Source organism: Chaetodon trifascialis, chromosome 8 (assembly GCF_039877785.1).
Source record: "Chaetodon trifascialis isolate fChaTrf1 chromosome 8, fChaTrf1.hap1, whole genome shotgun sequence".
NCBI classification, from domain to species: domain Eukaryota; kingdom Metazoa; phylum Chordata; class Actinopteri; order Chaetodontiformes; family Chaetodontidae; genus Chaetodon; species Chaetodon trifascialis.
The window spans coordinates 2,843,616-2,864,903 of NC_092063.1; the positions used below are offsets into that span (position 1 = coordinate 2,843,616).

The following is a 21,288-nucleotide window of genomic DNA, read 5'->3' on the forward strand; positions in this document are numbered from 1 at the left end:
AAATGTATCCAGTGAAATGTGAGTTGGGATGACTGAATAACTCCACCCATCATATAAGACCACACGTGTCACCAAATGCCAAGTCTCTACAGTATTACCTGACAAAACGTACCTGTGTGGCGCTACATGATGAGCTAACCCGGGAGAACAAACATGGCTGCTAGTGTTTTGTAGGAGCCATGACGTTTGCTTGTCTGGCCTTCAAGCTAAACAGCATGCTGACATAAATATCTTCAGTTTGAAATGGAGTTGTGCTTTGCTTTCAGTTTTTTGGACTTCATGGCAGAATGCTGTGGTGTTCAGAGGAAGTTTCAGGTGTGGGTGGAGACGCCGAGAGGCTCAGCAGGACACTGAAGGCCTTCCGGCTCCCCGTCTCACTGCAGCAGCGCTTTTCATTCATTATTCATGTATTCATGCATTCATTCTTTTATTTGTTTTTGCACAGCAGCAGAAATATTTCCAGAAAGTCTGACGTTCTTATCTGCTTCAACGTGAAGTTTCTGTGGTAAAGAGCATCAAACTGACTGTGGCTGCGGTGGAGGAAAGCTTTCTGCTCTGTTTGGCCTTTAGTTTAATGTCACAGAGCTAAAAATATTTACAGAATAAGCCACATACTCAGAAAATCTTCCCAAGCCTAAATGTAGATAACGTGCACACGTGAGTTTGTTTTTGGCTGAATGTCCTTTTTCAAAATGGTATCTAGGAAATGATCTGGGGGGGTGATGGATGGACTTACTGGTGCAGACTCCTCCTCGTCTCATCGGAGCGTGACACTGGAGTTCATGCCGCTCACCCGAACCCTCAGGATGTTGGTGAACATGCAGCCAGCATGTATCTTTATCTAAACACTCATCATCATCCTCAGCAGCGAGGGAAACTGCTAACTGGATTTTTCCGTTCCCATGAAGGGAAACTTTCCACAACATCCCACAGAGATGTAGCCGGCTGGTTCTCATGGAAATGGGCCACTGGTCAGACTGTTGGAATAATGAGTCTGCAGATCCACGGCTCAGATACTGGGACAGATTTAGACAGACTGGGAGAGAACTGGAGTCAGCTATTGTGCTCTCACCCAGATAATGTTGATGTTTATGACCACAGCGTTTTCCTCAGGCGCCTCCAAGCAAAGAAAATAATTTAAAGAAAAACTAACAGGGACCTTTATTGTGGCGGTGTGCTGTTGTCAGCCACACTTTATGATTGTAACCATAACCGTGTGCAGGGTTAGTTTGTGGTCCATTCAAACAAGTTGTTAAATCATAATTGTTATTTATAGTTGGCAATTATGAGATGAGTTGGTGACAGAGTCAGTCATTACGGCAGCATTGAATAACACTGCCATGTTACCTCATGAGCAGGGCGGCGTAACACACCTGACAGGCCGAGGTGTGTCTGCAGCATTCAGATCAAAGAACCTAAGAAGTACCTGAAGTTGTCTTTGAATGTCTCATTAGATTTGTTGTGTTTCTTTTATCATGGGGCAGCTGTGGCTCAGGAGGTAGAGCGGTTGTCCACCAATCAGAAGGTCAGTGGTTCGATCCCTGGCCTCGGCAGTCCACGTGCCGAAGTATCCTTGGGCAAGATACTGAACCCCAAACCTGCCCCGGATGCTGCGCCATCAGTGTGTGAATTCATATGTACGTCACTTTGGATGAAAGCGTCTGTCTAATGATAGTTGTAATTGTAACTCTATCAGGTATTTCCTGATTTAAATCCTAAATTTGTCTGAGGCTTCTTCTCTTGTGGTTTCTGTTTCTTTTGCTTAGTGAACACAGGTTTGTAGAGAATCATGTTCATATTTCTCAAAGCAAGGTATCAAAAAAGTATCCTACAAAAACTTGGGTTTTATACTGACAACAGTATTGAGATGTCGCAAAGGACGCCCAGCCCTAAGCTGTTAGCATAGCGCCACAAAATGAGAAGAAAGTCAGCCAAAAGTGGTTGAAAGGACAATTAATTGTACTTTATTTGTAGGATGCATGAAATTCAAGCTAAAGGCTTTACAAAGGGGCGGCACGGTGGTGCAAGCAGGTAGTGCGCGTGCCTCACAGCAAGAAGACTGCCGGAATCGATCCCCGGGTCGGGCGGGGGCCTTTCTGTGTGAAGTTTGCATGTTCTTCCTGTGCATGCGTGGGTTCTCTCCGGGCACTCCGGCTTCCTCCCACAGACCAAAAACATGCTCACCATCGTCCATCAGGGGCATCGGCCAATGGGCTCTTTCCATTCCCACACAATAGTAACATTCCACAGCATTCCAGAATGCTGCGGAATGATGGTTCCCGTGGAAATGGAATGCTGAGATGATTCCATCACGTGACTGTGGTTACAGTAGATGCTAAAGTTAGACTCATTAGAAATAGACTGGTTTAATAATACAGAAGAAATGACAGTCGAGACTGTTGTAGTCTGATATTCTTCCTATTAATCTTTATTTAATGGAGAGGAAGCTGACTGATCAACATCTTTAAAATCTGCTCTTCAAATCTATATTTCAATACCGAGGCACTGCTGGCATCGTCTGCATGGTGTTCGTGGAGTATATCTGAAGGATGTGGTGTTTGAGCTGATGCTGTGCTCTGTTTCCATTAGCACGTTAGCTCTTGCTGCAAAACACAACTCAGACTCATGTGGTCGTGACAGTCATCACAGTCCAGCAGACCTCACTGCATGTCGATATGCTGATGTGATCAGTGCTGGTAAAAACCTCTCAGAAAGATAAACCTCAACACTGACCATCATGTCCACGTGCGTCCGAGCGAACGCCTCCTCCCACAGCCGGCCGGGTTTGTCAAAGATCGACCCGAGTGTGGAGTGAAAGCTCTCCTGCTGCAGTACGTCTGAGAAAGCAGCAGGCAGCTGTTCAGGAATCTTAAGCAGGAAAAAGAGACTGAAATGGAAAACAGACTCTCAGTCAGCCTTTACTGTTGCTGCATTAGAAATGTGGCGAGTCGTGACAGCACCACTCACATGTTGTCATGTGAGTATGTTGAATTATTACATTCATTCAAACAGCTGATTGGACACTAAACTGAAGGTGTATCATTATCATGCATGGCTGTTTAAAAGAGATAAGCACATTTGGGTGGAGTTTCCTTTATAAACACTTGTCGTTCTTAAACAGCAGAAATGTGTGAATTGTGTTTTTGGGTGGAATGTTAAAGGACCGGGAGGGTAAAACATCCCGTTAAAGCCAGAAACTCAACGTGACTGGAGGCGGAGACCTCGACCTACCCAGATGTTACTGCTGCACCACACACACACACACACACACACACACACACACACACACACAAGCTAACTCTCATCCCTCAAACATACACTTCACTAATTTATTAGGAGTACTCAGTACAGACAGTGTACTGTGTGTGTGTGTGTGTGTGTGTGTGTGTGTGTGTGTGTGTGTGTGTGTGTGTGTGTGTGTGTCAGATAGTGAGCAGCAGTGATAAAAGTGTTTTAAATTCCATGTGTTGTGGAATCAGCAGGTCAGGCATAAATAAACAGTGACAGATGCTCTGTGTGTGTGTGTGTGTGTGTGTGTGTGTGTGTGTGTGTGTGTGTGTGTGTGTGTGTGTGTGTGTGTGTGTGTGTGTGTGTGTGTGTGTGTGTGTGTGTGTGTGTGCGCGCATGCCTGTGTCCTGTCTATTGTATGTGTGTGTGTTCATTGATGTGTGTAGTTGTGTAACAGTCCTGTGTCTCTGCTGAAGGCAGTTTTTTCCTGCACTGCATACTATCAGAACTGAGATGTCCTGAAAATAATCTCTAGGATCTGCACCCTGCTGTGCGTTTAGAGCTGTTTCTGGTGGAGCGACGTGTGCGCCCGCTGAGCCCCATTAATCAGCTCCAGTGACGAGTGAATTTTAATGCTTTAGTTCAGACCAGTTTGCTGCTTCTTCTTCGTGGATCTGACACCCTCCGTCTCTGTGCTCCATAGGAATTACCAGTTAACTGACACCTTCTGCGAGTACATTTTAAGACTTTCATTGAACATCACTGGACAGCATTAGCAGTAGGCCAACTTAACCCTAACTGTCTCTGATTGGACACTATGTGACCCCTGAACTCTGAAGCCACATGTACATCATGCATAACTTATATCACACCATGATATTGTGGCACCAAGCACAGACACACAGACTTTTACCTACTGCCGCTCCCCTCAGATCGGCTACCAGTAACCATGATTGGTTGATATGATTTCCCAACCCTGGCGCAGAGGTACAAGAATGGAAAATACATAAATCAGTCAATAACTAACAGCAGCATGAGCACTTTATATCTCTGATTTTACTAAAAAAAAAAAAAAGTTCAATAAAATCTGTTTATTTTTCTTCTGTTTCGGTTTATTAAAATATGGCTGAAGGTGAAGCTGTGACAGGCTTTGTGGATGTTGTATGACCTGGCTGGGACAGATATGAATGTCTGACTGAAGCACTGCATGCTTTGGCTCTCAGATGAGAGGGGGTGTGGGGCTTCCTGCAGGGTGGCAACAGAGTGACACCGTCACTGTTTTTGAAAGAAAAAAAACATAAAAAATACAGAAACAGAAAATGTTTTTGATTAGAGGCACTTCTGTGTGGGTGGCTCTTGTACATGAGAACAGCATGAGAGAAACGTCTGGTGTTGGTGCACGTTTGCATGTAGTTTGTGCTGAAGGGCTTTGTGAACAATGAGCCCTGAGATTATGCCTGAGCCCTGTATGGAAATGTGAGAGTGGATTAAATGCAGGAAATGTGCAAAATACGCAGTTTGACTTTGTGTGTGCATGTGCATGTGCGTGTGCATGTGCATGTGCATGTGCGTGTGTGTGTGAGTGTGTCGGCACATGTGTAGGTGACTCTGTGCTGTAATGTCAGTAACGTTACATAACGGCCGTGATGTCAGTGAGCTGAGCTCCTTGCCCTGGTTTCATGTCGAAGCCTGTTTTAATCCACAGGGTTGACACAGCAACACAACCTGGCTCATAACCTGACCTTCAGCAGACAGCCGCAGGGAAACATGTGCACGCGCACACACACACACACACGAGGGGTGGGCAGCATGACCTAGAATTTGTGCCACAGTATTCTTTTGTTTTTTACGACGATAGCATTGTATCACTCTCACTCACACACTCAAACGCAGATGACATACAAGTTCATACAAGTTGGGCTTCAGTATCTTGTCCATGGATGCTTCAGCATGGAGACCACAGGGGCAGGGACTGAACCACTGATCTGTGAGCGCAGCAGTCAGTGTACCTCAGGACGCGTCCATCAGGTGCAGGTACATGTCGTAGCAGCAGACACACATACCGACGCAGCAGAGGAGGCTTTCCTGTACCAACACAACCAGCCGAGCTGTTGTAGTACGAACTGAGGCGATAACGTTAGCTCTGGCTATGAGAGCAACGTTTCCCACATCCAGTGAGGCGTAATGTTCACACAGTTTCTCTGAACTGTCTCCTAATAGTAAATATGCCAACATTGCTCCAACATGCCACAAGCCACATTAGCTGCAGAATGCTAGCTCCCAATTTAACTGACTAATCAGCAGAATAAACAGTAAAACAACATAAAAATGGCAAAATTTAGAGTTTCTAAGTTAGAGGTCGGTGTTGATGCATCCCAGGGCTTCAGTTTTGAAGAATATTGCTTTGTATTGGCCGTCAAAGTATATAGTCCATTTGTTGTTGTTGTGGGCTCATTTAGTTAATCCTCTGGGTCTCCTCTTCTTCGATGGTGGGAGTAGATGAAGACTTTCGTGTTGGTTCTTGTAGCAAACAACAGAGAAATTAGCATGCGTTGCTCACGATGTTACCTTCCACGTCTTTGTGTTAACGGAGTCATGGCAAAGAAAACAGTAGTTACTGGATGTTACTCCAGTCCTTCACCTGCATGTTAATGAAGGCACAGTGAAGCATATTTATTATTTTTAATATGCTAAGACATTTATCATGGTAATGAGGGTATATAATGTGACGCACAGATCAGCAGTTTTGGTGTCTTAAATCAGCAGGCTATTTTGTAATTTGCATAGTAATTAATTGTGTTCTATTTTACTTCAGTTGTGTGAGTGTGTGCGTATGTTTTACTCAAATGGAGAACAAACGTGTCCTCTGGCGTCTTTATTCATGAGTGACTGAAATGAGAGCGATGCCAACCGTTAATCTGTGTTTATGTCTGTCTGTCTCTCTCTGTAGGACTCGTAATCTCTCTGGTGGGTCTCCCAGACCTCGACACACCAAGAAGATCCACTTCATCAAAAACATGAAACAGTACGACACGAGAGGAAGCAGGTGGGACACGAACAGGCTTTACGGACATGAATTCATTATTTGTTTCATATTTTTTAGCAAGTTTTATGTATCTCATGTTTAAGAGTGTTCTAGTTTTCACCTGACCACAAAGCATACTCCCCCTCTGGGACAATAAAGTTAAAAGTAAAAGTAGAAGGACGCACATATCACATTGTTCCACTGCTCGAGCCAAATCTTTGTCCAGGTGGAGACTGTTGATCAGCGTGTTGATCCCTGCTGTCCACAGCGTGTACAGTTACAGAACAACATGTAAGCACAGCAGGGCAAGGACAGGGGGACATTTGAAACTATGAGGTTAAAAAACGGCCGCTGTTGGAAGTAATGGCCCCTTTTTGAAATTCACCTGAGGCCCGTGTCATCAGGGGCGACCACTCCCGCTCAGGCTCCTGACGACGATCGGAGGGTTGTGTGAAGATACAGAGAGCTGGAGTCATTGTTTTTGCCTGTCAGGTCTTATTATTTATAGTCTCTTAGGTTTATGCTTTTCGGGTGTCTGATCAGATGTTTCTACTCTTCCTCAGGCTCAGAGCTGCAGAGGCGTGCAGCCTTTCCTCTGAGCTGCTGGCTTGTCTTTTGCAGCCTGGACAGTCTCATTCTCTTCACTTCTTCCTCTATTGTGTTCTATGTTTGTCCTTCCTCGCAGGGTGCATTAATCAGACCTCTGGGTCAAAGGAGCATAGGGCTAATCAGATAATAATAGACTGACGGCTGATTGTTTCAGAATAGATCCGGTTAAGGGCAGCAGAGCTGTTGTTTGTTCAGTCGAGCCGCCGTGTCGTCACAGCAGCTTGTAGAAGTGATTGTTGGAGCTCTGCTGCGTCAGAATGGCTGCTGTTCAATCCCCCTGTGGATCACCAGTGAAAAGGCTGAATCTGTGTGTCAGTAAGTAAAAGCAGCACAGAAGAAACTGTTGATTGTTGTCCATGAATGCAGGCAACGCAGCAAACTTTTCATGGTGCAGTTTCACTTAGATGAAGTGTTGCTTTCATCAACAAAAATTTTGACTAAATATCATCGTCAACGAATCTTTGTCACATGACAGAAATGAGACGAGACGCAACGTAAATGCTGGTCACGTGACGATAACTGCAATTAAATATATAATGCAATATCGTTGACCATGTTTAGTCTCATTTTTATTCACCAACGATATTGCATTATATATTTAACTGCAGTTATCGTCACATGACCAGCATTTACGTTGCGTCTCGTCTCGTTTTCGTCACGATATTTAGTCAGAATTTTCGTTGATGAAAGAAACACAACTTAGGTGTAAATAACTCTGAAGAGGAAATTAAAAAACACAGTAGAAAAGGAGCTTCTTGTTGATTGTTGATGGTTGGTGTATTGGAAAAAAACTGTGGACACGTCTGTAAAACACGAAATCTAAAATCTCGACTTTTTTCCCTTTAAAAACGATCCTAAAGCACCGCCAACATGTCAGCTGATGGGACAGGACTTTCTCGGTAGGCTAATGGTTAGAAAAACACAGCTAAGAGCAAACATCCTGTGTGATGCCCCCAGCTTAAAGTCGCCGTCAGTCGCTGTACTGGCCCTGACTGAATTATCTCTCCTCTCAGTGTTTTCTGCGTGGATGCAGAGTTTATTATGAAGAGATGTTTCCACAATCATCTCCGGAGGCCTGACTTTTGATTTGGCTTTCGTCGGCCATTCTTAGCATAGCTCAGTGTGGGTCAGGGGTCCACTCCCCAGAGGGGTTAGCCTGGTGTTTTTCTTTAAGGTGACCATGGAATAATGTGCCCCCAGTGTTATGAAATGTGTGGTAATGACTGGCTGTGTGGAGGGACGCAGTCCTTGCAGTCACGTTTCCAGCAGGCCTGTTGTGATGCTGTTTCCACCGAAGTCCCCGGTGACTTCCCGCTCCTCTCTTTCCCATGCATCATAGGGAGCAGGCCAGAAAAGGACGGTCAATGTTTCATGGATGACTTTAGCGATGTGCTCAAACTAAAGTAGTAATGATTTATTTACTCTGAAATCTTGCACTTACATTTATTTTCAGTTTTCCAGCAGATGGCTGCGTATTTAATGCCACAGCGCTTCATTTATTTCCCTTTTTGTCTCCTTTTAAAAAATAAATCACACAATAAAACAGCTCTACCTCCTTGAATGATGAAATCCTGCCACATGAAAACATCACTCGTCTCTCTATTTGGGATTAAAGTGCACCGAATCCTCGACCCAGGTGGATCCTCATTAAAAAAAAACATGCTGTATGTTTGACCAGGATCGTGTCACGCCTGTAAAATAACCATAAGTATTATTTCAATCAATTTCTGAGTCACTGTGCCTTATATAGAAAAAGTGACTAACAATATCCACGTCTATAGAGTTCAGTGTGAGGCAGAGCGATGCTTTGAGCTAAATGCTAACAAGCGCACAGTGCTAAGAAAGCGCAGATACTCGGCAGCTTGACCTGCTTTATATCTTCCCATCGAGAGGCCTCAACAGTTTGTTCTAGCCTGTCAAAGCCCCCCCCCCCTTACCTGCAACCAAACTGAACATACCCCTCCTCAGCAGGTTTTAAGATGAGGGTTTGCTCCTTTTTATTTGCTCATATTGCTTAATCCAGGTTACGTAACAACTAGCTTTACTGCTAACTGTGCCAGTATTCTGATTAACTGCAGAGCTGCTCGCTGTCTTCAGCTGATTTAGCTAAATTTGAAACTGGGAGCGTTTTCTCCTGTTGCTGCTCCGACGGTCTCAGGATCGACTGGATGTTACTTTTGTGGTCGACCTCAGCTCCCTGCGGAGCTCCGTCTGTGGCCGTGATGTTTTAATGCCGTCAGAGAAGCACAGGGTCAATGAATGGAGGTCCCCTCATGGCTGTGAGCAGCATCAGTGTGTATATAAGACACTGATTCATCAGCGCACGATTAACTCAGGGATAAGTGTGTTTGTGTTTTCACACACTGTGAATCATCCTCCAGTCTCTTTGGTTCCTGAGCCAAATTTAATGACTGTAAACACTTTCCTCTGAGACACAGACCAGTCTGAGCTCCACAGGGGTTTCTACTCCAGAGGATCCGCAGTGGAAAACACACAAACACACCATGTTTATTCGACTGAAACCTCGTCACAGCATGTCACCGTTAAGAAGCATCTCTGAATGTGTTACCAACACATTAAAGACCCCGCTGAGGTGGATTATTACCCCGTCAAAACCTTTGCTTTCATTTCTAAAATGTCATATTTTGAGTGTTGTCGTCATCCGGTGGCTTCATGTTGGAGCTCAGCGCCGGTTTTATTTTCACCCTGTGAAAACACGCTCGCTCTCAGGCTCTACCACGCCTCACATGTTTTCAGCTCAGTTTTATTGAGTGGGAACTTGAGGAAAACAGGATTCTTACAATAAACCTGACCTGACTGCTCAAAACGCTGTGTTTAGTGGAGATTTTACAGCTGCAGTCTGTCAAAAACAACAGTTCAGACTCACCAGGTGGAAAAGTCAAAGCAGGAACAAACCGCTGTGACCAGAACTGATCCGTTTAGCTCAGTTCAGATTTTTCCTGTCCCACAAGAGCAGCACGATGAAAGTGCAGATGTTATACATGCAATAAAAACACAAAGTTTATCTGTTCAAACCACAGTGTGCTAATTCATTATTCCATCAACTGATGGAGCAGACTGCTGTGTCTGAAACGACCCGCTTCAGCCTCCAGACCGTGGACTCCGTCACTGCTCCGGATGAAGGTGTAGCTGACGTCAGGGTTAAACTCTGAACTCTGCTGGTTCTCAGGAGGCTGCAGCATTTATTTTCTGATAAACTGTAGCTGCTGAACTCACCTGAGGCTGCTCTGACTGCTAACACAGCTGACTCACCTGACCCACTCTGTGGACCGTACAGTCAGGTTTATTGTTGGATTTAAGCGGCGGCAGCCTGCATGAAGGAGGGAATCAATCCAGCGAATCAATGGAACTAAAAGTAGGTCGGTTTGGTTACTTTTTGACTGTTTTCTGTGTTGTTGGCTTTAAATGTCCGGTCAGGAAGGCTGCAGCTCGCCAGTGATTAATAAACTAAGTCAACAGGACAGATGTTCTAACAACAAAACACATGTGTGTGTTTCAGGATCGTGCTGATCTGTGCGAAGAGATCTCTGTGTGCTGCCTTCTCTGTTCTGCCCTACGGAGAAAGCTTCTACCTCAGGTACAAACACACACACACACACACACACACACACACCTGCACGTGCACACACACCACCACCACCTTTAGCATCAGTGTCAGGCAGGATGAAAGAGAGTTTAGCACAAGATGGAGAGCCGGACCCAGAAAGAAGGGGGAGAGGATGTGAATATCTCACCGGGAGACAAAGAAAAAGGAGAAAGGAAGGAGGTGCTTATGGAGGAGGGGGAGGAAGAGGAGGAGAGGGAGGAAGGGGAGGAAGGGTTGTTTGCCAGGACCACCTCCTGACTAACAACAAACAAGGAGGAGGAGAGGATAGGGATGATTTTCCCATGTGCTTCAGAGACCCCTGATTTGACCTGAGGACACACACACACACACACACACACACACACACACACACACACACACACTGACATAATCACGCATAAACTTCCTCATAGATACACGCTCAGGTCTTTGTAGACACATTTATAAATAAACACAAAGCAGAATGTACACTTATCTTTTCCTCCCGTTCTCTCTGACTCAAACACACACGCACACACACACACACGCACACACACACACACACACACACACGCACACACACACACACACACACAGATACTGGATGAACACACGGATCAAAATGAAGAGTAACAGTTATGTAAATTTATCCTAATCTCTTTCTCTCTATCACGTTCACACACACACACGGTAATCTGCAGCAGCCCTTGTGCATGCTTATCGTCATGTCACACTCACAGCACACACACACAATGTGTGTGTGTGTGTGTGTGTGTGTGTGTGTGTGTGTGTGTGTGTGTGTGTGTGTGTGTGTGTGTGTGTGTGTTCAGTACACAAGGCAAAATAGTCTGTTATGTATACACAGATTATTATAAACACACAAAATTTGCTCCATCTGTTTATTTTTCATTGTGCACACATACGCACAAACACACACACACACACACACACATGAAAAACACCATACAGTATGAATACACACACACACTTAAGAAACATTGGTTGGTCTTCATGTCCTGCAGAGCTCACACAGCACACTTCCACTTTTATCTTTTAGTTCATGCTGTGGGGGGGGTGTGTGTGTGTGTGTGTGTGTGTGTGTGTGTGTGTGTGTGTGTGTGTGTGTGTGTGTGTGTGTGTGTGTGTGTGTGTGTGTGAGTGAGTGTTCAGCGTGTTGAGCAAAACGTGTGACCTTTGACCTCTCACTCACAGGAAAGTCCCTGCATCACGTTGCTTTATCATCACCTTAAAGTGCTGCTGGCAGGAGGAAGCAGGGAAGGAATAATATATTGAAAATGTCTCTTTTCTTCCCACTAGACCGGAAGTCTAAAGGTCCAGTAGCGGCCCCTAGAGGCTGCAGGGTACATTACAACCCACAAAGAAAGGTTTAGGTTCTTTTTAGAGTTTTTTGTTGTTGTTTTTTTATTTATGTGTATTCACTCAGTTGAAACCAGATTTTTCCACCCAGTTGCAGACTAGACTAGACAGATTAGACTACACTGATGTTATTAATATTAGAATATTTGTAGGATTAGATTCCAGTTTGTTGGATTGTTTCCGGCTTGTGTGATCCATTTTCCAATAACTCCAGAGTGCTGTAAAGTCCAAAAGTCAAAATCTATTGAACGATGAGGTCATAAAATATGGCGACATCCATCACCACGAACAATAATAAGCAGCTTTCGGTACAGCGTATGTTTCTGAAGTGTTGTTGAGCTCTGATCGGTGATACTCACCTTAACCTCTCCTCTCTCCAGTGACCCCACGTTAAACCACCCCAGGAGGAGGCACTCTTCTGGTAACATCTCCACCACCCTGGAGATGCTGCCGGGGCTGGAGGGCTTTCATCTGGAGACCTACAGCAGGGTAGACACACACCCAACCACTGACACACATTCAGACACACACAAGCACACGCTGTTATGATGTGGACCACTTTCATTTGTTCACATCTTAGAAATTCATCTGCTCCCTTCGTCTCTCTCTCTCTCTCTCTCTCTGTCCCAGTCGGTGTCGTACGCCCAGTTCCTGTACCCCACGAACGCCCTGGTGAGGCAGAAGCCGTCGTCTACCAGCGACCTGATGCTGCAGATCCCCGTGTCCAGAAGCACGCACAGCATGGCGGGAAGGAGCTGCCCACCCAGCAGGCTGAACAGCACCGTGGGGCTGGACCTGGGTAACACACACACACACACACACACACACACACACACACACACACTGTACTTCATACAGGAAGTTGAGTTAAAGGTGTGATCATGGCTGCAGAGAGAGAAGGAATGAAGAAGAAGAGAAATGCAGGAGAGGAAGAAAAGGGCGGAGTTGCTGCAGCTGTGCTGGAGCGTTGTATATTTTAAACATGTGTGTATAGTGTACACATGCAGATACACACTGCGTCTCTTGTGTCTGCTCTCAATAAACGCACACACACACACACAGTGACAGAGCCCCGTATTAGCCTCTAAACCTCTCTCTCTAATCCACAACCTTTCATTAAGACAACACAGCTGTGTGCGTGTGCGTGTTTCAGAGTTACAGAACATCTGCGCATGTGTGTGTTCGTGCGCACGCTGATGGCAGGTTTGTATTTTTAGTCGCTTTGTGACGAATCTCTTCAGGCTCCGCTCTCAGAGCAGCTGTATTTACACGTTAGCCGGCTAGCTCGTCACAAACACGCACAGCCAATCGTTTGGTTCTGTTCAGAGTGATGAGGATGTCATCTTCATCGTGACGCAGGAGTTCTGAAGTAAAGGTGAAGCGGCTGCTGTGTGGGAGCTATTTTTATTCCATTTCTACGTGTGTTAACTTCACGAACACAAGCTAAAATGAAGGGACAGATGGCGATGTCTGTCGCTGAGCCAGGCTAGCAGTCTCCCCCCGTGTCTCAATAAGGCATCAGTGACACAATGCTGGTGACCGTCTGTAGGTGAGGAAGCAGAAAGTGTGTTTCTGACGTGTGCATGACGTGGGTCACAAGAACAAGGATATATTCTTACAAATCCAGTGCGGGGCCCTTTAATTTCCACAGGGTAGAAAACATGGACAGAGCTGACAAACTTGATAATTCACTCAAGTGTAAAATGTGGAATATGATGATGATGAAACTGATGACAAGTTGACTGTGTGTGCACGTGTCTGTGTGTGTCTTGCCCAGGTGTGGATGATGTGACAGACTACGACCCGAACCTCCTCAGTGACCCCCAGTGGCCTTGTGGGAAACACAAGCGTGTGCTGATCTTCGCCTCCTACATGGTAAGACGTTGTGCTACGTTAAAAACCTCCAGTTTGACTCAAAAGCATAAAATGATCAGTGTAATTTGAGATCAGCAGTAAACATCCAGCAGCTCTGTTTCTACCTTTAACTCAGCGTCTTTGTTGCTGTGTGTCGGCGTTCAGAGTGCAGCCGTTCACACATTATGTCGTTCTATAAGGAACAGCGTGTCGTATCTGATCCGCGTCATCAGATCAGCACATCACACACATGACTTCAGGTAACAGCGGTGTTTGTTTCTCTCGTTTGCGTTCAGCTCTGGTCTGGTTCATTGTCGTCGGTGCTGTTGTGTCCAGAGGTTAAACTACACGTGTGTGAGATGAAGACCAAAACGATGACGATGATTTAAATTTCCCACAATCTGAGAGACAAGAATAAAGGACCAGACAGAGAGGAAGTAAAGAAGAGATGACAGAAGTGCAGAGGAGAGAGGATTACAGAGCTCGGAGAACAGAATAATCACTACTGAGAAAGAAACACACACACACACACACACACACACACACACACACACACATCCTATAGGCAGCAGCTTAATTTCATCCCTCCACTGAGATGAATTAAAACACACACACACACACTTTATCAGCACAGTTTAATCCATCAGAAAAGATTACTGCTGAGGTGAGCTGCTCTGTCACTGATCTGTGTGTGTGCGTGCGTGTGCATGCGTGTGTGTGCATTACACCACCTCCTACAGTATCAACTCTGACCTGACCTACAAACACACTCAGATCAGAAACGGCAGGTTTTAAAGTGTCACACGTGAGCTAACAGCATCGCTCAGGTATCAGGACAGGTGTGTTTGCATCAGACGCATCAGGAACCCAAACACAGCTTCTCGTCTGTAAACGAGTGCCAGTACGACATTTCTACATGTGATCTGTGCTGTATTTTGTGTGATTAAGTGTCTTCGTCCGTCTGTATTTCATTCCATCCATCAACAGTTTTTAAGTAGATTTTCAGATCCATCACATGATCTTTATCTTATCTTTGTTTCCAGCACAACAATTAATACCAGCAAATGTTAATGATCTGCCCCCAGTTTTTTCCACACGATCAATGTAAATAAGACTTACAATAAAAAAGACAAACTAAACTATAGAGGCGATGTAGATTATATATATAAAAGAGTATAAGAGTGATTGCCTGGACGTGTCTTTGTACTATTACACACTGAAGATTGATAGCACAGTACGAATATGTACCATTACACACAGGAGCTGCACAGATGCTTCCAATAATGAAGATGTATTAATTTGTGTGTGTGATGGAGGATTCATCTTTAATGTCTGAAGGTCGTGACCTGCTCATACAGAACCTTTATAGTACTGATCAGTGTTGAATTGACCGTATTGGTGACAGTGTGTTCAGAGTGAAACTGTAGAAAATACACCCTGTCTGTTTACTTCCTCACGAGGTTCATTTGCATGCAGTGACTCTTGTTTGACCTTTCATGAACAGTAAGGAAGAGGTCACCTTCCTTCTCTCTTCTTCTGTTTTCTCCATTTTCTTCCTCTTTTATGACACTTTCCTCCTGTCTTTTTTCCTCCAGACGACGGTGATAGAATACGTCAAACCGTCGGATCTGAAGAAAGACATGAACGAGACGTTTAAGGAGAAGTTTCCTCACATTAAACTCACCCTCAGCAAGATACGCAGGTGAGGTGGACTCTTAAAAAAATGATCCAGTTCTTCGTAGCAGCGTAGATGTTAAACTGTCTTTGCTGCGCTCACAGTCTGAAGAGGGAGATGAGGACGGTCGGGGAGGACTGCGGCCTGCAGCCCGTCACCATCGCCATGGCGTTCGTCTACTTTGAGAAGCTGGTGCTGCAAGGTCGACTCAATAAACAGAACAGGTATTTTAACGTCTGATCGTCAGCTGCATGCGGTGTGTGTGCGGCTGCGCTGTGAATGCACGCACACACACACACACACACACACACACACACACACGAGTTCAGTGATGACTGAAAGCTGAAGTCGTTCTAACAGGACAAGCCTCAGGAGTGAAATCTGATTGGTCAGAGACTCAGAGGTCTTTCCAGTGGTGTGGACCGCTCCGCTTTCCCAGCATGCTGCTGTGTTGAGTCCACAGTGTAGAGTCTGTTCAGCGTCCTTCAGCTTATTGATCCCAACAGTCAGCCAATAGAATGTCTTTGAAAATGGATCTGAGGTTATTGGTGTTTCCTCAACACACGGACTGCTAACCGTGACGTGTGTGTGTGTGTGTGTGTGTGTGTGTGTGTGTGTGTGTGTGTGTGTGTGTGTGTGTGTGTGTGTGTGTGTGTGTGTGTGTGTGTGTGTGTGTGTGTGTGTGTGTGTGTGTGTGTGTCATTTCACTGAGCTGAAGGCTATCGTGATCATACACTCACACTGTTGTTGTTTCACAGGAAGCTGGTGTCAGCGGCTTGCATCCTATTGGCTGCTAAGATCAGCAGTGACCTCAAGAAGCAGGAGGTCAAACACCTCATTGATGTAAGAGACACACACACACACGCACACATGCGCGCGCGCGCGTGCCTTTACCTCTGCCTGTCTGTCACACCGCGTCACTCTTGCTCAGGTATTTGTGAGGCTGATCTACCTGCGCAGGTGCAAAACGAGCTGCGGGACAGCCTCTGTCCTTCACAGCTCCTCGCGCACAGCGAACATCAGACCTCAGCGAGTCGTTGTCATTGAATCCCACCTGGTGCAGCTGCTGTCGTCAGCCAGTGTGTGCGTCTCACAGACGTGTGTCAGCGTGTCCGTCAGCTGATAACCAACGCGACGCGTCAGCGCAGACGTGAAAGAAAAGTCCTTTAGGTCATTTACAAAACGTCTGTCCACAGAGGACGAAGACGAGCTTGTTTTAATACTGTGAAACAATCCACTCACGACACCTGCAGTTAACCGTCTTTAATAACCAGATTTAACCAGATCAGTCCTTCACTCGATCAGCTGTAAAGTAATAGTCCAGAGTTTTCATCATCCTTTGTGAGAATTTGAAACAGAACGTGTTGTCACAAAGCATTTTGTCTCTGGTTTCGTTGCGTCTCTGTAGAAGCTGGAGGAGCGTTTCAGGATCAGCAGGAGGGAGCTGATATCGTTTGAGTTCACCATCCTGGTCGCCCTGGAGATGGCGCTCTACCTCCCGGAGAGTAAAGTCATGCCTCATTACCGACGGCTGGTGCAGCAGCAGCAGGTGTAGCCGCGATCGCGCCTCCCTCCAGGGACTCCAGCACCCTCCGGCTCCACGCTGCAACGGACGGATCCTCGCGCTGCCTGGCTCAGAGGCTCCGAGGCGCCGTCAGACACCAAAGCTCCTCCGCGCTGTGATGGTAGTACGACTGCAGGCCCAGCAGCACCTGGCTCAACGGTACAGCGACGCAACACCGCCTTCTTTTCTCCCTCTGACACCAAAGTGAGGACGCACTGTGACGGATGGTTCAGCAGCTTGATTGATGCCTGGCTCAACGGCAGCACGAGGATCACTGGAGGTCAAACCCATCACTCAGTCTGTCTCCTTCTTCTTCCTTTGTCTCTCCTGTGGGCTTAAAAAGGATTGTCCTCACCGGCTCCTTCAGAGACTGAAGAATCTCTTGAAACATTTATGACAGATTTCAATCATTCTGGTTAAATTTGAGCTTCTGTAAAGACATTTTTAGAGAGTTTCAAGTCCTCCTTTCTCATTTCTCTGCAGTCGAGCCTTCACAAGGTTTCTTTCAGGTTTCAAACTTTCACAGCGCCTGTTCCCTGATTAAAGGACGGCTTCACCGTTTTTCCAGATCTGTCTTCACACAGCCGTCAGACGCTCACATGAACACTTCCTCTGTTCTTGTCCTTCCACTGAAGCTCAACAGAGAGGAAGTTTTATTCTGAAAGGACAGGATCCAGCAGCCAGTAAGAACAGGAGGAATCATTACAGCCAGGAAACCAGTTCCAGTGGACATGTGGGCGTCTGACCTCTGCTGTGAGACAGACCTGAAGACAGTAAGCCTCCTCTTTAAGTCTGAACACACCAGCTCTGCTGTTTCAGCCTTTTCCAAAACAAATCCAACTCGGCAGAAACATGTTGAACTGACGAGGATGTAATCCGAGATTTGTCTTGTCTGACATGCGAAAGTCATGCTGTGTTACAGTCGTCGTTGTCAGAGTTGTGGGGAATCGTGAAACGCGACATGTTTGCAGTCTGAACTTGTTTAGCGTCATTCATTAGAGGACAGCTGCGTCTCGCTTGCTGTTAATACGCGTACCAAAAAAACCTGATTCTGATTGTGGAGGATGGAGAAATGTACTAATTGACAGTATTTTCTCGAGGCCTCTGTGTGCTTTTAATTTCAGGTTAGCCTAAATTTAACCTTCATCCTCTGCAGCTGTGTGGAGTTTTGTGCGTTTGACAATCATTTAACTGCATTCAAAGCATCTTACATCAGCAGAGCCGAGCAAAGATCCAGCATATTTTTCCACAAAACGTAAACTGAAATCCAGTTTGAGGTGATGAATTCAGGCGGGAGACGGTGGCGACGGCAGTTCTGTCTTGCATATCTTGTCCTCTCGCTGCTCTGGTTTCATATCCTCCGTTCTCTCTGACGCCTTTCCAAAGCTTCGGCTCGTTTTTCGGACACGTTTACGCTCCATCGTACTTTATTTATCGAGTTCACGGAGCTCTATGACGTTTCTCAGCATCAGCAGACTTCATAGACAGCACATGGAGCTGCAGCCTGAGCTCCGCTGCAGAGGTGTAGATGTTTAAGTGCCTTGCCCGAGGGCACCTGAAGAGTAGATGCTCCTGTCCTGTCTGTCCCTGGGATTCAAACCAGCAACTTCAGCCTCAGCTCTCTTGTTTATTCCTCGCTCTCGTGTTGCCTCATCGCTGGTTTGGCGTGAATGATGAGCCGACTGCAGCTCACAGAGGGCAGTGTCGCTGCGATGATGATGATGGTGATGACGACGTAAAACATGCCGTCATCGTCTCCGCTGCAGCAGCAGCGACTCGACTCGAGGAAGCGTCACTGCGGGCTCCTCCAGTCATCACTTTATTTTTATTGATCACTCAGTCTGTGAAACACTCTGATGGTTCAACAGGCCGGCGTCACTCTGAGGCTTCTTAAGGTGGACTGCAAAGACTCTGTTCTGTCTGCACTGTGAAGGAGCCTCAGCTAGATCATGAACTACCTTAGAAAAACTACTTTTCACTCGAATCTTATTTATTCTGTTTTCACTGTATGATAAAGGGAGAAACATTGAACCGAGCAGAGGCCTCTGACGGGATGTTTGTGCCGGTTTCTCCACGTTTCAGCAGTAAAAACATTTGATCCGTTAGCGGCCATGTTGGGGGAAGGAGGGCCGCACAAACACTCCCCGTCAGGCCTCTGTTGTTTTTGCACTTTGCCTTTTTGCTTCACAATCCTGAATCTTTATTTTATCAAGTAACGGGGGTAATAATATTTTTCTACTTTAAATGTGTGAAATGTGTGCTTGTGTACTGAAAACTGTCACTCAAACGTATTTACTCCTGAAAACCGTCCGGCTGAAGAATCATGTTTTACACTTTGACGCTGATGTTTGGACTTTAAAAAAGATTCTTCATCGTGACGTCACGTCGACGTTCTTCCGCTGATGTTATTTTCTCGTGTTTTAAAGGGATTTAGTTGTGTTCTGGAGTCTTTGGAGGCTTCATCTGCACTTTAACATCGGAGCAGGAGAGACGATGGTTTTCACTTTACGAGCTGCGTTTGGGCTTTGACGCACAAAACAGAAGTGAGTCATTCCAGGTTTGGTTTGGGATATTTCACATGAAATGAACGAAGAAAGTTCTCGTTTTTTTTCTATAGCTAATCGGCCAGTAGGGAGAGGACCGGACTGCTGTGTTCTGTTAGCCAAGCGAGCTAACAGACCACTGTGTTCCATTAGCCCGGCAAGCTAACGGACCGCCGTGTTCCGTTAGCCCGACTAGCTAACAGACTGCTGTGTTCCATTAGCCCAGCGAGCTAACGAAAGCTTAAATTCAACAGCACAAACTGAAAAAAAGTCATCTGAAATATGAAATGGACAGAATTTGTAGTTAAGGGGCTAAAACAGGTAAAGACGAGCGTTTCGGCCTCAGTTTCTATTTTTGTTTTGTTTTGTTTTTTCTCTCCTGCTCTGACGAACGCAGTGAGGAAGAATCCACGCTCCACAGTTTGCACTGAGACACTTCACAGTGTCGCATTTTGACATTTATTTTGGCAATAAACAGCAAAGTTTCCTTTGTGGAAGTCGATGAAATCAAAAGCCGTTAAAGAACGAGGTGACGGAAAAAGACTCTGAGGGCAGAAACAGCACACGCTCCTCCTCAGTCATCTTCTCTACATTAGAGATTCATCATATTGATTCTATGCAGCTTTCATTCTGTCAGCTGACCTTCCTCCTCCTCCTCCTCCTCCTCCTCCTCCTCCGTGTGTTTACCTGTGATGTGCCACAGCATTTAATTTCACCTGACACCTTTATTTAAAGCTCACATCTCCTATTTAGTTTACTGTAAGACTGTAAAGGGAAATATTTACCAAGTGTTTGTCTTCCATTTCTAAATGTTGTTTCTACGTTTTAAGTTAAATTTGTTTTTTTTATGGACGATGTGGACGAAGCGCGCAGAGGCTTCACAGGAAGTGGAAATATTATTTATGTTGTTTTGAGGGGTTTTTGTCTTGTTCTCTTCAAAACACACGTAGTGGCTGAAAATATTTATAAAAATATTTTATAAAACATAAAAGACCGTAAACTGTTTCAACTGCCAATGTTCAACTCATGTAAACTTTATTTTCAATAAAAATATCTGCATTTCTGCTCCTGTTTGATTCCTTCTTTCTCGTCAAACAGATGCTGTTTGTTTCCGATCATCAGTTTGGGGAATAAAGTTTTTAGCATTGCTTAGCGATAAAGGATGAGGAACAAACATTTTACAGGTCGTTGATCTCATGATGTCATTTTTCTGCTAAAATTCTGAAAAAAAAAAAAGAACGTAAAAAGTTACAAAAAAGAAAAGTTACTCAACACAAAAATTAAATATGCAAATATTTGTTTCTTCCACCAAAATAGCTTCCTGTAATAGCTTGTTAATATTGTTTCAGTGTGAGCTGCAGAGTTCTTGAGAAATCGGCCGCCTGCTGCTCAGTTTGTGTTGCTCAAAGCACCAAAAAAATCTAACTGAAAAACTACTTTCTACCAAACTGCATCCACCAATCACATCACTGCAAATCAGGAAGTGTGAGACGTGCATGATGAATAAGAAGGCCGATATTTGTACAGCTGATACCTCACACCAAAACCATCCAAACGGATCAACAGTCCTTCAGGTGAAAAAGGAAAATAATGTATTTCTGATTTCAGGGTGAACTGTCCCTTTAAGGTTCTCGTTCAAACCTCTTGCCGCCGACAGCGCCGAAGCTACAGCGGCTGAGAAGTAACAGTGGAGTAGAGAGGAGGGGAAGCCTCCTGAGGCCGAGGCACAGAGTAGACGATGCTCTCTGCATCACCACAGGGGGCGCCGGTGAGCGAGGATGCTGCAAAATCCGGCTGAGAGTAGGTGAGCTTACTGGACTCCTCTCC

General features: G+C 45.4%; 1 protein-coding gene across 1 annotated transcript in view; it reads left to right on the forward strand.

Annotated features, from left to right (window-relative positions):
* The window catches only part of cables2b (Cdk5 and Abl enzyme substrate 2b), a 33,916-nt gene extending 13,391 nt beyond the window's left edge, over positions 1-20,525 (forward strand). Inside the window, exons 2-10 of the mRNA XM_070967993.1 lie at positions 6,179-6,274; positions 10,383-10,460; positions 12,206-12,314; positions 12,456-12,624; positions 13,603-13,700; positions 15,275-15,381; positions 15,459-15,578; positions 16,113-16,197; positions 16,763-20,525. Coding sequence (XP_070824094.1) covers positions 6,179-6,274; positions 10,383-10,460; positions 12,206-12,314; positions 12,456-12,624; positions 13,603-13,700; positions 15,275-15,381; positions 15,459-15,578; positions 16,113-16,197; positions 16,763-16,909 — 1,009 coding nt within the window. The 3' untranslated portion in view covers positions 16,910-20,525. The remainder of the gene's footprint in view (positions 1-6,178; positions 6,275-10,382; positions 10,461-12,205; positions 12,315-12,455; positions 12,625-13,602; positions 13,701-15,274; positions 15,382-15,458; positions 15,579-16,112; positions 16,198-16,762) is intronic.
* Positions 20,526-21,288: the final 763 nt, after the last annotated feature.